The following is a 16613-nucleotide window of genomic DNA, read 5'->3' on the forward strand; positions in this document are numbered from 1 at the left end:
GTTTTAATTAAAGTTGCAGCAGCTCATCTCCTCAACCTTTGCTCATTGGCACTGACATGTGTTCATAATAAAAAAAAAAAAAATACTCATATTTTTAAAGGTGGCCAAGTCTTCTGTCTCCAAAACATCAAGCAGGACTTAACCATTTATTTTTCTGTTTTAAAAAAAAAAAAATGTAGTCAAATATTTTATTTTGGCACCAAACCAGTGTTAATATATCAAATGTTCTACATTTTTACACCAAATATGTTTTGCTTTTTGTTTTTAAATTCTGTTTAAAAATGATATCTGTATATCCAGTTACCTGTGTGGTTATTTATATGAAGATTAAACTAAAATTAGTTGCATTAAGCTTACAAAGGGGGTGGACAAAATAACAGTAACACCCAATACTGTCCACAAATTGCAGCTTCAAATAGGAATCAACACTCTTGCAAGTATAACATTTGTTGCATTCGACTAAAAGCACATTTTGTTGCGTAAATCCACGTGTTGATTCCATCTTTCACACACATTCACCACCCACGTGATTTAAATGAAAGACTTTTATTTCCACATTTATAAAAGTAATTCTCTTTTACATCAAATCCCCCCCCTCCCCTCCTCCCCCCAGTTTTTCTGTCCAACTGTTGCTGTGAATTTCACAAAAAAAATGAACTTCACGAAATGGGGAGAGAGTTTTTTGGGGGGGAGCTATAGAAGAACGAAAATAAAAATAATAAAAAATAAAAAAAATAATAAATAAAAAAACGATCCAGGAAATATACGAGAACCACTCCACAAAGTTTGATATCTGCAATATACATTTTCACCAAAGGAGAGTATAACAATTATCACGGCTTCATATGAAGGAACATAAGTAATGCACAACGTCTGTTCAAATACATCTAGAGCAAATCAACAGGCAGTTACACCTGGACGTGGACCATCGCTTTGTTTATCGAAAATAAAAAATAAAATAAAAAATGAACTGAGGTGATTGCGTCCCCCATGTCCTCTGCAGGGATAAAACTGCTTTTTTTTTTTTTTTTATAAATTACTTGACATTTTTACTCCTAAAACTTCAACTAAGAACAAGAAAAAGACTTTATATAGATTTCTTTCTTTCCATAGCTCTCGTGTTTGTGCCTCTATGTGGGTCCAGGCATTCTTTCTCAAACAAATATGGTTTTTTTTTAATTATTATTATTATTTTTATTCTGACTCGTTCGCCTGTATAGTTTCTGATGGCTAATCTAGCCTATTATGTTAAACTGGATCACCGTGGTCTGAAAAAAAGACGCACTATAGTAGATCAAACAAAACCAACCAAAAAAAAAAATCTTTTAAAATCAGTCTCTTTCGAATAAAATGCAAAATATTCTTATTTACAGGGTTTATGACTGCTGATCATCTTGTTCTTCACGTGTAAAGAAAAAATCAGTGACAGATTTTTAGAAAAAAAAGAAATATTTACTAATTGTTCCTTTGGATCCTCTAAGTACATTATATTCATATTACATGGAAGGATGTTCCAATAATAATAATAATAATAATAATAAGTTTCAAGTTTATTTGTCATATGCATTTAAAAGTACAGTGTACAGTGAAATGCAATGAAAAATAATAATAATAATAATAATAAAAATGCCAATAGGGGGTCTAATTGGCTTTGAACTGTAAAGGTCAAAGTGCCACCAACATATCTGTTGTTGGAAAAAAACACTAAAAATACTGAACTTGGATCAAATAAATACATAGATGCTTTGATTCATATTGAAAAATAAATAAATTATAAATAAAGCTCATATCCCAAAAAAAAAAAAAAAAAAAATCCTTCCACACAGACAGTTCGAGTCGCAAAGCTCCGTCCAGAGTTCAGCCTATAAATCGACGCACCATGTGAAGAGGCCTCCAACAGTTCTTGTTCATCACATTTTTTTATTTTTCTGTCTTATTTCTTCTTATGGAGTCCCAAAGCTGCCAAAAGTCGGCGTAAAAAAAAAAAAAAAATCTTTATTGGCCGGCTCACCGCTGCTGAGCTGGCCGAGAAAGCACGGACATGGGGGGCAGAGGAGGAGGTTCGCCACCCCCCTGCAGGCCGTGCAGCAGGATCCTTGGGACCAGAGGTCTCTGCAGGGACGGAGGGGGCGCCGAGGGGCCCCGGTACAGGTACAGGGCCGCTCCGGGGTCCAGGTTGGACACCAGGCTTTGTGGGTAGAAGTAGGGAGATGGGAACATCCTCTGCAGGGCTGAGTAGTTCCCAGCTTCAGCCAGCAACTCCAGACCCACCGCAGTCTGCCTCTTCCACTTTGTCCTGCAGGAGAGAGAATAAGTGGAGATGTTTTAATTAAGGCTGCACCACACTGTAAACAATTGCTGTTAATTTACAGCAGGATTTCACAGTATTAACCTGTTATTGCTAAAAACAGTTTCACTGTTAATACAAAAGAAAACCTGTTAAATTACGCTCATAGGCCGTTTTTGAACTGAACTATAATGCATTCTTAAAAAACAGCACTTTAACAGTTTCATGCAGTATTTCTTTAATTCTGGGACCTGATCTGCACATGTGAGGCTTGTACATTGTACATGACTGTAAAATCAGTGAATTAGCTCTGTTCTTCACTCACATGTTGTTCTGGTTTGCATTCTGTGCTTGTAGCCAGCTATAGACAGACATGTTGGGAAAAGTGTCAACAAGTCTATTATAGCCTTTTTCCTAAAAAGTGCCTTTAATTGTATTTAGTTTGACTATTCCTATGTCTGTAACCTGCTAAGTCTATTCATCTAGGCAAAAAATAATGTTTATTAAAATGTATGTAAAAAATACAACCTAAATAGTACATTAAAACAAATCAGTAAGATAATGTAAAAGAAAGGTGAAAAACAGCTAAATAATTTATCTTTAAACAGTAACTTAACTGTAAAATACTGTGAAATTAATAAAAAAAAAACACAGTATTTTTCATTATCAGTGCAAAGCTGTAAATTTCAGCGACAGTATAATAATGTTGATTTTACAGTAACATAAAGGCAACCCTGCTGCCAGTTCTTTACTGTTATTTTACTGGGAAATTCTTAACAGTACAGCCATCTCCTCAACCTTTGCTCATTGGCACTGACATGTTCATAATAACAAAAAAAAATACTCATATTTTTAAAGGTGGCCAGTCAAGTCTTCTGTCTCAAAAACATCAAGCAGGACTTTACCATTTATTTTTCTGTGTTTTTTTTTTCGGATTTAGTCAAATATTTTATTTTGGCACCAAACCACAGTGTTAATATATCAAATCTTCTACATTTTGACACCAAATATGTTTTGCTTTTTGAGTCTAAATTATGTTTAAAATGTGTATATCCAGTTACCTGTGTGATTATTTATATGAAGATTAAACTAAAATTAGTTGCATTAACACTACCGGGGGGGTGGACAAAATGACAGTAACACCTAATACTGTGCACGACCGCAAACTGCAACTTTGTCCTGGAAGAGAGAAAAAGTCGCTCTTTTTAATCATGTGAAATATAAGTGCGTCACACCAAAATAACTCCCATCTTTTTAGTCCAATTATAGAAACGTACGGACACTGAATAAACAATACATCTGTGCAATATTAACACACTGAATGTGAAATACATTTATTTGTGCAATATATCCTTTGATGCAATATACACCTCAAGTGCAACTTTGTTTACATTTTATTTATTACATCTACTCTACCTATTTTACAATTACCTCTGTTTACATTACATCTATTTTTATATTTTATACTTCTAGTGTAACACTTCTGTTTATATGTATTTATTACATCTACTTTACCTGTTTTATTTGCTTTATAACTGTGTGTGTGTTTTACCTGTTATATGTTTTATCTGCCTCGTTTAGTCTTGTCAAGCATTTGTTTTAAAGCACTGACCAGAAGTGGCAAGTGTGAATCTCGTTGTATTTAATACAATGACAATAAAGCTTTCTATTCCATTCTATTCTAAAGTCAGGATTCAGGACTACATTTTTTTTTTTTTTTTAAATCACCTAAATCTCCAACCTGCCACTTGTATTCACACCCAGGATGTCTGTTAGGATTGCCAGTATGCACTCACCACGCAGGTGAATAATTCATAATAAAGATAATTGAGTAGATATAGTGGTTTGTTTGAATTATTGATATGCACACATGCAACAATGCATTATTCATACTCCAAAGTGTTGTTTTTATATTTATTTATGTCATTTAGCTGCCTGAGAGTCAAATAAATGCTGAAGTTAATTCAACCGAAAACTGTAGAAATATTTATTATTATTATTATTATTTTTCTGTTTCTGTTTACTAGTGCATGGAGTTTTATTTATTTACAAAACGGTGACGTCTCCGGTTTCAAGCTATTTGCTGGCTGGTTGTATGTGTGACTTTAAATCGGATCTAAAAAAAAGTCATGTGGCATGAAGATGCTGAAAACAACCAACAACTCAATAAATAGGATTTGTGTTGATGGAAGGAAAAGAAAAGTGTCTCCATGATGTGATCTGGTAGTGCTAAAATAAAATAAACAAGGGTGCCAAATAATAAAATACAAATTAAATCATGGGGGAGTTCTCCAGGCTATTTGTCTGGAGAAAATCTGTCGGATCAATTCATCAGCTGTCAATCAATAATTTCTCCTAAATTTACCGGATGTAGCCTGTGTTATTTCAGATTGATGAATGATTAATCGAGGAGTTGATTTGACAGGAAATTAAACCAGAAACTATTATAACTAATAAATTGTTAAAATGTTCCACTTCATCAATGTGAGTGAGTACTTCTGTGCTCTGGGAAAAACTGTGATGGGAGCTTTGTCCACTAAAAATCGGACATTTTCACGATGAATCAATTAATCGAGAAAAGAAATCGTCAGATTAATCAATAATTAAAATAACGTTTGGTTTCAGTCCTATAGTGGCTCATGTGCAGTTAAGTGAACTCATCATGCCTCCTTTAGAGTGAAAGGAAAACATGGCGTCCCTGAGTCCATCCAGTCATGAGCCAGCCGTGAGAAACCAGATTATCTCCTCCTCCTCCTCCTCCTCCTCTTCTCCTTCTCCTCCTCCTCTCCTCTTCTCCTCTTCTCCTCCTATCCTCCTCCTCCTCTCCTCCTCTTCTCCTCCTCCTCTCCTCCTCCTACTCTTCTCCTCCTCTCCTCCTCCTCTTCTCCTCCTTCTCCTCCCTCTCCTCCTCCTCCTCCTCTTTCTCTTCTTCTTCCTCCTCCTCCTCCCTCCCTCTTAAAGGTCCCATATAATGCTCATTTTCAGGATCATACTTGTATTTTGAGTTTCTACTACAACATGTTTACATGCTGTAATGTTAAAAAAAAACTTTATTTTTTCTCATACTGTCGGCCTGAATATACCTGTATTTACCCTCTGTCTGAAACGCTCCGTTTTAGCGCATTTTGACTGAATTGCAACAGAATTGCGTTGCTAGGCAACAGCTTGGGTCCATGTGTACTTCCTGTCAGCTGATGACATTCACATATACTATAACCAGGAAATAAACTGGGACACATTTAGAATGTTTACGTTTAAAACTGTGTCAAGGGTCTAAATAGTGTCTAATTGTGACATCACAAATGGGCAGAAATCCTGACATCTTGTTTCAAATGCAGAGTTTCTGAATACGGGCTGTGTGTATTTCTCTGTGGATTGAGTGGTTCGATACTTTCACAGTATTTATATAGCACTCAAGCCTGCTTTATAATAAAAAAAAAACATGAAAATCTCACTTTGTTATAATATGGGACCTTTAAGCAGCAACAGCTAGCGTGTCTTTACCTCCGGTTCTGGTACCAGGTCTTGACCTGCGTGTCTGTGAGGTTGAGAGAAGCCGCCAGCTCCATGCGGTCCTGGACGCTCAGGTACTTCTGCCGCTCGAAGCTGCGCTCCAGCTGCGCCAGCTGGTGATCCGTGAAGGCCGTCCGGGCCTTCCGGGGCTTCTTCATTCGGACCTGAGAGCTGTCTCTGCTGCTGGAGATCTCCCGGTCGCCCTCCTCTTTCACTGCGAGGAGAAGAAGAAGAAGAAGAAGGTGAAAACAGAGCCAATTAAGGCCTCTTTATTATACTAATGTAACGCTCCATCCATCTTTGTGTGGACCTCGATAAAGAAATCTGTGCAGAAGCATCCATCAAGGCAGACAAATAAATATCAACTAAAATACAACATAGATTCAAAAATGGTCACTTTTATTGTCCTGTATAGCTTTTTATTAGTGTGAAGCTGCTTGATTAAATAAATCAGGGATTTAATTAGGGAGAAAATAAAATTGGTTAGCAAGATTTAATATAATAATAATATTAATTGGTTAGCTAGATTTAATATAATAATAATAATAATAATAATAATAATTGGTTAGCTAGATTTAATATAATAATATTGATACAAATATTGCTCCCTTTCTCAAAAGACGCCATAAAGCCCAACTTTGGATCTATGCGCTTCATTTGTTTTTAAATAAAATCATAAATAAAATAAATACATTTTATTAAGTTTTACATCAGAGTATGAAAAGTGGGTGAAACCACAGCAAATAATCTTTTTTATTTTTAATAATTTTAAATCTAGTTTGTACACCACATGAATCAAAGACAAATTATAATGTGATTTTATTTTAAAGACAAAAACGCTTCAAACATTTTCTTGTAATAATGTTTAAAAAACATGTGTGACTTTCACCAGCGTGCTGTTTTTTTTTTTAATAACTATTTATCTATCTATATTTGAGAGGAATTGACATTTTTCTACCGCCGCTGGAAACAGTGCCTATAGGCTATATTATGGAGCTATTTGATTTGGGCATAAATTGTTATGAAAAGCTCTTCCAATATTCACACTTCACAATCTGATATTTTTTTCCCGTCTGTCTTTGTTCTTTTTTTCTGCGTGGTGCCATGTCAGGGCATTGATATACAATCCTTATAGTCTCTGAAAGGGGAAAGAAAAGAGAAGCGAGGCGAGAGATCTTCGGGTAGTTGAATAGTTGAATCGTCTCAAGGAGCAACAATAATCCGCCTAATTGAGCCACAAGGGAAGAATCGAGCCTTTCAACCGGAGACCGGAGAGAAACTTCACAGGACCGTGGAAATGAGTGGAAATCAAGAGACCCGGGCGGCCTTTTGCTGCGGGTACAAATCTGATTAGCGCCGGAGACAAATTGCATCAAATCCCTGAAATATTATAGGAGGCGGATTCTAGGAAATCAAAGACAGCAGCGATCCGGAGCTCTGTGGAGCCCCAAGGCTTCCTCTATCTATCTATCAATCAATCAATCAATCAATCAATCAATCAGAGCGTAGATGAGCATCTCCATCTCCATCTCCATCTCCAAGGCAGCTTTATTTGTAGAGCACATTTCAGCAACAGGGCTAATTCAAAGTGCTTTACATAATCATTCAAGAACATTGCGACCAAGTGCAAAAAGAACATTAAGACATATTAAAATAGTTATAAAAACATTAAATATTAGAAAATTAAAACAAGCTAAAAAATAAAAGCTATAGGATAGAAGCTAAAATAGAATATAACACACAAAAGTAAAAAGCTCTAGTGCATTATATAAGATCATTATCTGGTCTAATAAAAGGCAGAAAGTTTTAATCTCCATCTCCATCTCCATCTCCATTACGCACGGGAGGAGCGCGCGGACAACACGCGCACTGGATTTCTTTGAGCGAAATTGATGACAATAAAAAAGGAAAACAAAATAAAAAACACTAATAAAATAATAATATTTTTTTTGGGATGTATTAAATTAGATGTCCCCCCCCCCTCCTCATCTCATAGCCTACAGCGGTCGTCTCCTTTAACAGGCACCGCTTCATTAAACTGTCAATGGAGGTGACATGTCTGTTATAGGCTGACATGATTGGAAACAGAGAGGCCCTTGATGGCATTTATCTGGAGGCGACCCTGTCATCGCTCTCCTCATCCTCATGCCTCCCTGACATCAACAGATGCTTTCTGGAGATATTCTGCTGATGCCTCAGCTCCAAGCGCGCACTGCTTAAAATGTGGCTTAAAATGTGGAAACTTAATGAAAATGAACTCATTAGCGAGAAAAATCTCATGTTTCCACCACCGTGATGCAGCAGCAGAGGATCCGCTCAATTTGTCCTCATTGATGGCTTCCGGTGGCCTTCTACTAATGAAATATAGTGTCAGTTTATTGATGGAAAGATGTTACAATTTTTCACTTTTCCTCCAAAATTGTTCAAGCAGAGTTAGATAATATTCTTCTTAAACAGATACATATTATTGTTATTACTATTATTATTATTATTATTATTATTATTATTATTTCAAAATAATACGAAAAGGCCTTTAAACCCCTTTTTTTATTTGATAAAATTACCTATTTTATTATTTTTCTTTATTATATATATATTTTTATTATATTTTGAATAGCAGTCTGGCTTTCATTGAAATTTAATTTATTATCAATTTCATGCCCTATATTATTTTTCTCATATTGCACCACTATCTTTTTTTTTACCACACCTCTCTACGACCATTTTTTTTATTTTATTGAATTTATTATTGAATTACTATTTAATGAGATGTGTCCTATAATTATAAAATAAAAAACATTTTTTAAAGACAGAAAAAATAAAAAGCTGCAGCTGAACAACATACAAAGACCTAGAAAGGTAAACAAATATATAAAAACAAAAGGATAAGCTACAGATAATCACTTAAACATTTTTCTAAAGGCAATATATTTCTACAGGAACCAAAGAAAGCAGAAGGCCAAAAATGTTCATGTTTTTTAATTTGTGTGTACATATGATCCTCAGTTTATTTGTGCTACATATAAACTGAAGACAAACTTTTGTGCTCTTTATGCTGATGTAGTTAATTTAAATATGGTCATTGTATCAACTTTTTCTAGTATAACAGCAGAGGGCTGATGATGGGGGTCTGGGTGGGAGATGGTGAGCAAAGCTGTCTGTATCTGTGTATTTGCAGTGTATGTTTGTTATGTAATGCTGTTTTGTCTGATGTGTTTTGGTATTTGTGTCTATGAAAATAAGATGCTACATCTCAAGGAGCCATCCTATCCTTTCAATAAAAAAAAAGAATTCTAAATTCTAAATTCTAAATAAAAAAATTCTAAATTCTAAATCAGTTTCCAATCTCCTCTCCAGAGCAGAGCAGTGTAGTCTACAGTCCTTACCTTTATATTCACTGTCTGACGACGAGTTGCTGTGTATTTTCTCCATAAAGTCCTCTGCTATCTTGGACACCAGCCTGCCAGCCTCCTGTGTCGGCTGTCCATTGCTGGAGTAAGGTGCGCACGCGGCCAGAGGCTTACAGTCCGCGAGAATATCTCGGATGAGGAACGACGAGGTCACGGTCCTCTGCTGCTGTGAGATCTGTGCAGCGTGTTGGAGATGCGGTGGCAGCAGGCCGACTCCTCCGTGACCTTGCCTCTGCGTGGCCACCTCGTCCACGCACTCCCTCCTCGGCGACGGAGGCTCCGAGCAGCCGCTCTCCACGTCTGATCTCGGGCTGAACTCCAGAGGCGAGCGGCACTCTCCGACCAGGCTGTCCACTTTGGACACCGGACTCCCAGGCCTGTGGGACAGCAGCGAGTCGATGCCAAAACTGGACCCGTTGGCGGACGCCTCCATTGTCTCTTGATCGAGGCCTCCTTAAAAAACTACCATTTGGTATTCAGGACAAGTTTTATTATAGGGAGGGATGGAGGGGGGGGGGGGAGTCTAAGTTGATCCAGCAGAAGAGAAAAAAAAAACTCCAAGCACCAAGAATGTTTTTTTGGATACCTTACAAATGATTATTCATCTGCTATTTTCCAGTTTCCAAAAACTGGTTCTTTTAAAGAGCAAATATCCCCCAGGCTAAGTTATGTTACAACAATCGTCCATGCGTCCGATTTTTTTTTTTTTATGTCAAGTCTAGAAAAGATGAGTCCTCCTGAAATCGATGCTGTAGTCTCTTCTGGGAGAGTCGATTCTTTTTGCTTTCTTCAGGACCAACCCCGTCTGTTTTTGAGTTCACAAGCCTCGCCGGGAAGATGAGCCAGTTATTGCTGACAAGATCTCACTTGCAGGACACGAAACGATGCAGAAAAGATGCAGAAATAAGGAGTATTTTGGAGCAGCAGCAGCGCACCATCGTGTTTCAGCACCATGGACAGGTAACCGGCGCGTCAGAGAGGACCGGAGGAAACCGTTCAGGGCAGCTCGTCATGTGGCCACACACATGAAAACTGTTCGCATTCCTGTTAAAGTAGAACAACAGAAGCTTTTAAAACAAAAACAAAACAAAAAAAAACACCAAGCAGATCGAGAGAGAAATGGAGAGAGAGATGAGGAGTCCGAGAGCTGCAGCAGCTGCAGAAGAGGAAGATGCGATGCGCGCTGCACGATCAGGGGTAAAAAAAAAAGGAGAGGTAAACTGGGTTAAATAGTCACAACTGGCAAGTAAAAGGACGAGATGCGATAGGGGATGGGGATGGGAGGGAATCCCAAAAATTGAACTTGAGGAAAAAGTCAGGAGCTAGGTTTTAAGAGCGCCTCGTCCACGTGAGTCCCCAGTGACAAGCCTTCATTGGCTGATGGGAGCTGGAAGTGGACCTCCCTACACGCCCACTCTCTCTCTCTCTCTCTCTCTCTCTCTCTCTCTCTCTCTCTCTCTCTCTCTCTCTCTCTCTCTCTGTGTCTCCCTCCTCCTGGCTCATCCTCACTTTGATAAAAGAGACACTGAATTCATCAGGAGACTCAGATCCAACTGTTTACAGGCAATTTTCACACTGTTTGCTTTCATTACATCATTGATGAGGCTTATAATGGGGTTATTATGTGGAGCGGCTCGGTGTTTTTTTTTTTTCTCGACTCCCTTTTCTTTTTGACTGGATTTGTTTCACACCTCCACAGCTCTCCTCTTTTTTTATTTATTTATTTTTTTAACCGATTTTTTTTTGTTCAACATTTTACTTTTTATTATCATCACAAATTGTAATATATATATATATTTTAAACAATTTAGTTATCGGTTTATTATATTTAACATTGTTATGGTGCAAATATTTTGAAATATATTGATGTTGGAATAATTAACGAAACGGACAAAATTAGAAAATAATAATAATTATTATTATTATATAATTATAATAATAGTAGTAATATATTACTATATTATTATAATTATTATCTCCTATTTTGAAAATATTTTTTTTGAGGCCTCAATTTTTTTTTTGTTGCAAAACATTTATTAAACTCTGGATTTTTTAAATTTTTTTATTTTGCCTCCAGTTAAAATCCCCAAACAATCATTGCAGATCCAACATGGCCACCATGACAACATATTTTTTTTATATTGCCATTCAAATAAGAAAAAATTAGTGTATGAAAAAAATATATAAAATATAATTTTAAAAGCTTTTTTTTTATTATTTATGAGCACGAACAATGTCTGGTCGTTGAGCAGTCATCATTTAGAGCATAATGAGTATCTAATAGTCCCTGGTAATTATATACAATAGTCCGAAGCAGCAGCGTGAAGCAAAAACTTCAAGTGCCATTGTGTGCACTTTGCACCTTTAACACGCGTGAAATACCATTGTGTGTGTGCACTTTCAGCTCCACACTGTCTCACAACAGTTTGCCCCTAATAATCTAACTAACCCCCCATCTCATCATCATCCACACCCCCTCCTCTTCCTCCTCCTCCTCCTCCACCCCATGTGACCACCAGATTGGAGGCGCGCGTCGGTCTCAGACACCGGCAGGTTAGTGAATCCGCTCCCGGCTCCCATGGGGTCCCATCACGGCTGCAAGCTGTCACATATGAGGCGGGGACAACACAGATATAAGGCAACACACACACACACCCACCCTGACTTAGCTGTTTCTTTCTCCTCTGCTGGTGCATGAAAAGGAGGCAGTGGTTTGATGCTTTCTCTCTTTTTGTCTTCTTCTCTTTATCCTCACTGCTGCGTGTCCACAGGAGCTGTGGCACTGTTGTAGTAAATAAATCATAAGGTGATTAAACTGACTTTGTGTGATCATCACACACAACGCCTGTGAAACTTATATATATACACTGTAAACAATTGCTGTTAATTTACAGCAGGATTTCAACAGTATTAACCTGTTATTGCTTAAAAAAAACAGTGCTTTACTGTTAATACAAAAGAAAACCAAAAGAAAAGGCATGCTTGATTGTTACTGTTATTTATGCTTAGTGTTAATGCAACTAATTTTAGTTTAATCTTCATATAAATAATCACACAGGTAACTGGATATACAGATTTAAACATAATTTAGACACAAAAAGCAAAACATATTTGGTGTAAAAATGTAGAAGATTTGATATATTAACACTATGCTTTGGTGCCAAAATAAAATATTTGACTAAATCCGGAAAAAAAACACAGAAAAATAAATGGTAAAGGTCTGCTTGATGTTTTTGAGACAAAAGACTTGACTGGCCACCTTTAAAAAATATGAGTATTTTTTTTTTTATTATGAACACATGTCAATGCCAATGAGCAAAGGTTGAGGAGATGAGCTGCTGCAGCTTTAATTAAAACATCTCCACACTGTAAACAATTGCTGTTAATTTACAGCAGGATTGCAACAGTATTAACCTGTTATTGCTAAAAAACAGTGCTTTACTGTTAATACAAAAGAAAACCTGTTAAATTACGCTCATAGGCTGTTTTTTAACTGAACTATAATGCATTCTTAAAAAAAACAGCACTTTACTGCTGATCAACTGTCTAAAGTATCATCAGTAACAGTTTCATGGAGTATTTTTTTAATTCTGGGACCTGATCTGCACATGTGAGGCTTGTACATTGTACATGATTGTAAAATCAGTGAATTAGCTTTATTGTTCTTCACTCACTTGTTGTTATGGTTTGCATTCTGTGCTTGTAGCCAGCTATAGACAGACATTTTGTGAAAAGTGTCAACAAGTCTATTATAGCCTTTTTCCTAACAAGTGCCTTTCATTGTATTTAGTGTGACTACTCCTATGTCTGTAACCTGCTAAGTCTATTCATCTAAAAAATACATCTAAAAAATAATGTATAGTATACACAGACACTATAATAATGTTAATTTTACAGTAATATAAAGGCAACCCTGCTGCCAGTTCTTTACTGTTATTTTACTGGAACATTTTTAACAGTGTAGAGAAGCTTTCTTTATTTTGATTTGTTTCTTAAAAAGACCTCAAAAGTCCTAATTTATTAGATTTTTAATTTGAACTCTTTATTACCCAAACTGCTTTGAGTTAATGTCTTTATTTCACTCACATTTTTTATGTCACAAATGTGGGTAAATTCAGATTAAATTGCTTTAAATCTTTGTTTACAGACAAACCAATCAGTAGTTGAAAAAATAAAAAATATTTTTGAAGAATTAAAAGAAACCTACCATGCCATAGCATTCATGTTTATTTTACATTATATATATATCAAGACTACAAGTAAGGATTTTCCTTATTAATTATTTTATTAAGAATTTCTTTCGATAAAGGCTTAGTCTTTAAAATGACAGGAAAAAATAAATAAAGTGAAAAATCACAAGTTTTCAGAAATCTTTGTATTGTTTATTCAGTCCAAAACTCAAACATTCAAAAAACATTCAATTTATAATGATATATACAACGGAAAAGAAGCAAATTATCCATCAAACTGGAGAAACTGTTTGACAGCGACGTAAAACATATTTTGCTTGTTAAATGTTTAGTTGTTTTCAAAAATTTAGATGAAACAAATCATTGTTTTAGCACTAATATAGACTGAGTGTAGAGGTGTATTAAAATCAAATGTTTTTTTGAAATTAAATGTGACTATATAGACTTCTGGTCAAGTTTATAAATCCTTTAAAATCTGAGAAATTTCTTCTTTTTGGCAGTAGACAGTGCAGCTAGACAGCTAGACTGTAGTTGTGTACGTGTGTGTGTGTGTGTGAGTGTGTGTGTGTGTGTGTGTGTAGTGTAATGATTTGGCTGATGCTGCTGCTGATTTTGGACAAGTGTCCCTCTGGTCAAGCTGTTTTTTTCCTCTTCTTTTTCTCTTTTTCCAGGAAGTGGTCTGAATTTGAGGGCCAGTGCAACTCTTACCCCAATGATGAAATACACACACACACACACTCCCCCCCCCCCCCCCCCCCCCCCCCCACACACACACACACTGATGTTGTGGGTGGATGTTATTGATCCATGTTAAAGAGAGGAAACAGGAATGTTTTTAGGAAATGGTCAGTGAATGGTGAATAGCTGTTTGTCTCTTCACCTCATTCTCCATCTGTTTTTATCACATGATGAAATCATTCTTATTCTATTATTGATCCACATTAAACACACATCCACAACTTCCACTCCTATTTTTACCAAAACAAAGTTGGCACCCTTGGGCCATTTCAGTGAAATGTGTTTTTTTTCCCACTGGCTGTCCTCAAAGCTGTACAGTTTAATTTAATGTATTTAATGCCAATAATGATATCAATATTTTATTCTGATCAGACTACTAGTCTACGAATATTTACTAAAATATCAATAATATAAAACAACATTTACTGGCACCAGGTGCAGTTTCATAATAATAGTCCACACTGACCTGTCAGTGTTAATAATCTATATGTGGTGCTTTATTTAGTTTTTATTTTTCTGCATTATTGGAATCCTGTCCATAAGTTTTACTACTAATAATGCCTGCTGGGCTTTTTGTTGGAGGGGGAAAAAAAGAGAAAGCATTGTGCTACATTTTATTTACATGCTCAATCGAAGCAGGTGTGTTAAATATATATCTAGATATGTTTTGTAAAAATGTGTGTCGCCTTTGAATAAACTTTGGCATCTCTATCGGTTTGGAACATCGAGTAAAGCATGTCTTTCGAGTGGGGGATATATGTAAAAAAGATGACTCCTCTCAACAAACAAACAGCATTAAAAAAAACTGCAGGAAAAAAAACAGAAAAAGGTTGCTTGCTCTGGATGCTGGTGCTCTTGCATCCCTGGACCAGTCAGGGATGCAAATGATGCACCTTAACGCCATCAGGTAGTGGAGTTGACAGAAAATAATGAGAACCCGCTGAATCTTTTATAAGGTTAACACTCACATTTCCCAGTCAGCTGTCACACAAGAAAGAATTTAGCACATGCATGCGGGCGAAATAAACCTTCATCGTCTCATTAATGCTGACAGGGTTCCTGGACCGGCAGCTCGCAGCGCCAGCGCCGCCACCACCTTCGTTTTGTGTCGGTAATTTGCAGCGAGAGACAAGACCCCCTTCTCCTGGAGAGAGAGAGAGAGGAGAGGAGGAGGAGGAGGGAGGAGGAGACAAGACCCCCTTCTCCAAGAGAGGAAGAGGAGAGGAGGAGGAGGAGGAGGAGGAGGAGGAGGGAGGAGGTGGAGAAGGAGGAGGGGGGGAGGTATTAAGGAGGAGAGGAGGAGAGAGGAGGAGGAGGAAGAGGGAGAGGAGGAGGAGGAGGAGGAGGAAGAGGAGGAGGAAGAGGAAGATGAGGATGAGGAGGAGGATGAAGAGGAAGAAGAGGAGGAGGAGGAGGAAGAGGTAGAAGAAGAGGAGGAGGAAGAGGAAGAGGAAGAGGAAGAAAGGAGGAGGAGGAGGAGGAAGAGGAGGAGAAGGAGGAAGAGGAGGAGGAGGAGGAGGTGGAGGAAGATGAATAGGAGGAAGAGGAAGAAGAGGAGGAGGAGGAGGAAGAGGAAGAAGGAGAAGGAGGAGGTGGAGGAGGAGGAGGACGAGGAAGAGGAAGAAGAAGGAGGAGGAGGGGAGGTATTAAGGAGGAGAGTGAGAGGCAAAGGGGAACGGTAGAGGATGGTGGAGAGAGTGCAGAGGAAAAAAGGGAGTGAAGGTGGGCCTGGGGGGGGGGGGGAGGAAAGATGGCTCGCGCGCCAGGAGTCTGATTCTCCCCTAATTGGAAGCATTGGGCATTGTCAACGGAGGATTTTCAGCTGCTCACTGACAGGTAGAGCCGTCAGAATGATAGCCCACTTGTCAGCGCAAAAGACCAATAAAAACAAACCACTTTTGATTTAATTGGAGGCCTAACCATGGTGTGTGTGTGTGTGTGTGTGTGTGTGAGGTAGAAAGTGTGTGTGTGTGTTCTTGTACAGCTACTTTTGTGAGGACCAATTGTGAGTTTTAGACCTTCAGAGTGAGGACTTTTTGGAAAAGTGAGGACATTTTTGCCGGTCGGTCCTCACCTTCGGACAGACCTTCAAAGGCCTGTTTGAGGGTTCAAACTTGGTTTTAAGGTCCAGGTTAGAATTAGGTTTAGGTTAGGCATTTAGTTGTGATGGTTAAGGTTGGGGTAAGGGGCTTGGGAATGCATTATGTCAATGAGTGTCCTCACAAAGATAGAAGTACACGGCTGTGTGTGTGTGTGTGTGTGTGTGTGTGTGTGTGTGTGTGCGTGTGTTGCCTGCAGGGCCAGGGGGAGGTGGGAGGAGGTGTGAGGATGAGTGGGGGCATTCGTGTCTCGTGTGTGTGTGTGTGTGAAGGAAATCATCACTCTAGCCATCAATGTGCTCGCCCTGCCTCCATCCTTGCCTCGTCTTCGCTCTCATCCGGCGGCTCCTCTTCAGGGGCCAGTGGTCACCAGCCG

General features: G+C 37.9%; 1 protein-coding gene across 1 annotated transcript; it reads right to left on the minus strand.

Moving 5' to 3' along the window:
- Window positions 1-585: 585 nt before the first annotated feature.
- barhl1b (BarH-like homeobox 1b) lies at window positions 586-10939 on the minus strand. The gene is made up of 3 exons (XM_074618630.1): window positions 9187-10939; window positions 5792-6014; window positions 586-2296 (listed from the first exon to the last, which is right to left on the minus strand). The coding sequence occupies exons 1-3, from the start codon at window positions 9641-9643 to the stop codon at window positions 2008-2010; spliced, it is 969 nt and encodes a 322-aa protein (XP_074474731.1). The 5' UTR covers window positions 9644-10939; the 3' UTR covers window positions 586-2007.
- Between the last annotated feature and the right edge of the window lie 5674 nt (window positions 10940-16613).

The sequence above is a fragment of the Sebastes fasciatus genome, chromosome 19 (assembly GCF_043250625.1).
Source record: "Sebastes fasciatus isolate fSebFas1 chromosome 19, fSebFas1.pri, whole genome shotgun sequence".
NCBI lineage: Eukaryota > Metazoa > Chordata > Actinopteri > Perciformes > Sebastidae > Sebastes > Sebastes fasciatus.

Excerpts from the sequence above, each read along its gene's own strand:
- barhl1b (XM_074618630.1), bottom strand. The coding sequence starts at position 9,643 with ATGGAGGCGTCCGCCAACGGGTCCAGTTTTGGCATCGACTCGCTGCTG. Across the intron at positions 6,015-9,186 it reads GTCAGACAGTGAATATAAAG|TGAAAGAGGAGGGCGACCGG; the intron begins GTAAGGACTGTA and ends TTCTCCTCGCAG. Across the intron at positions 2,297-5,791 it reads ACCTGGTACCAGAACCGGAG|GACAAAGTGGAAGAGGCAGA; the intron begins GTAAAGACACGC and ends TCTCTCCTGCAG.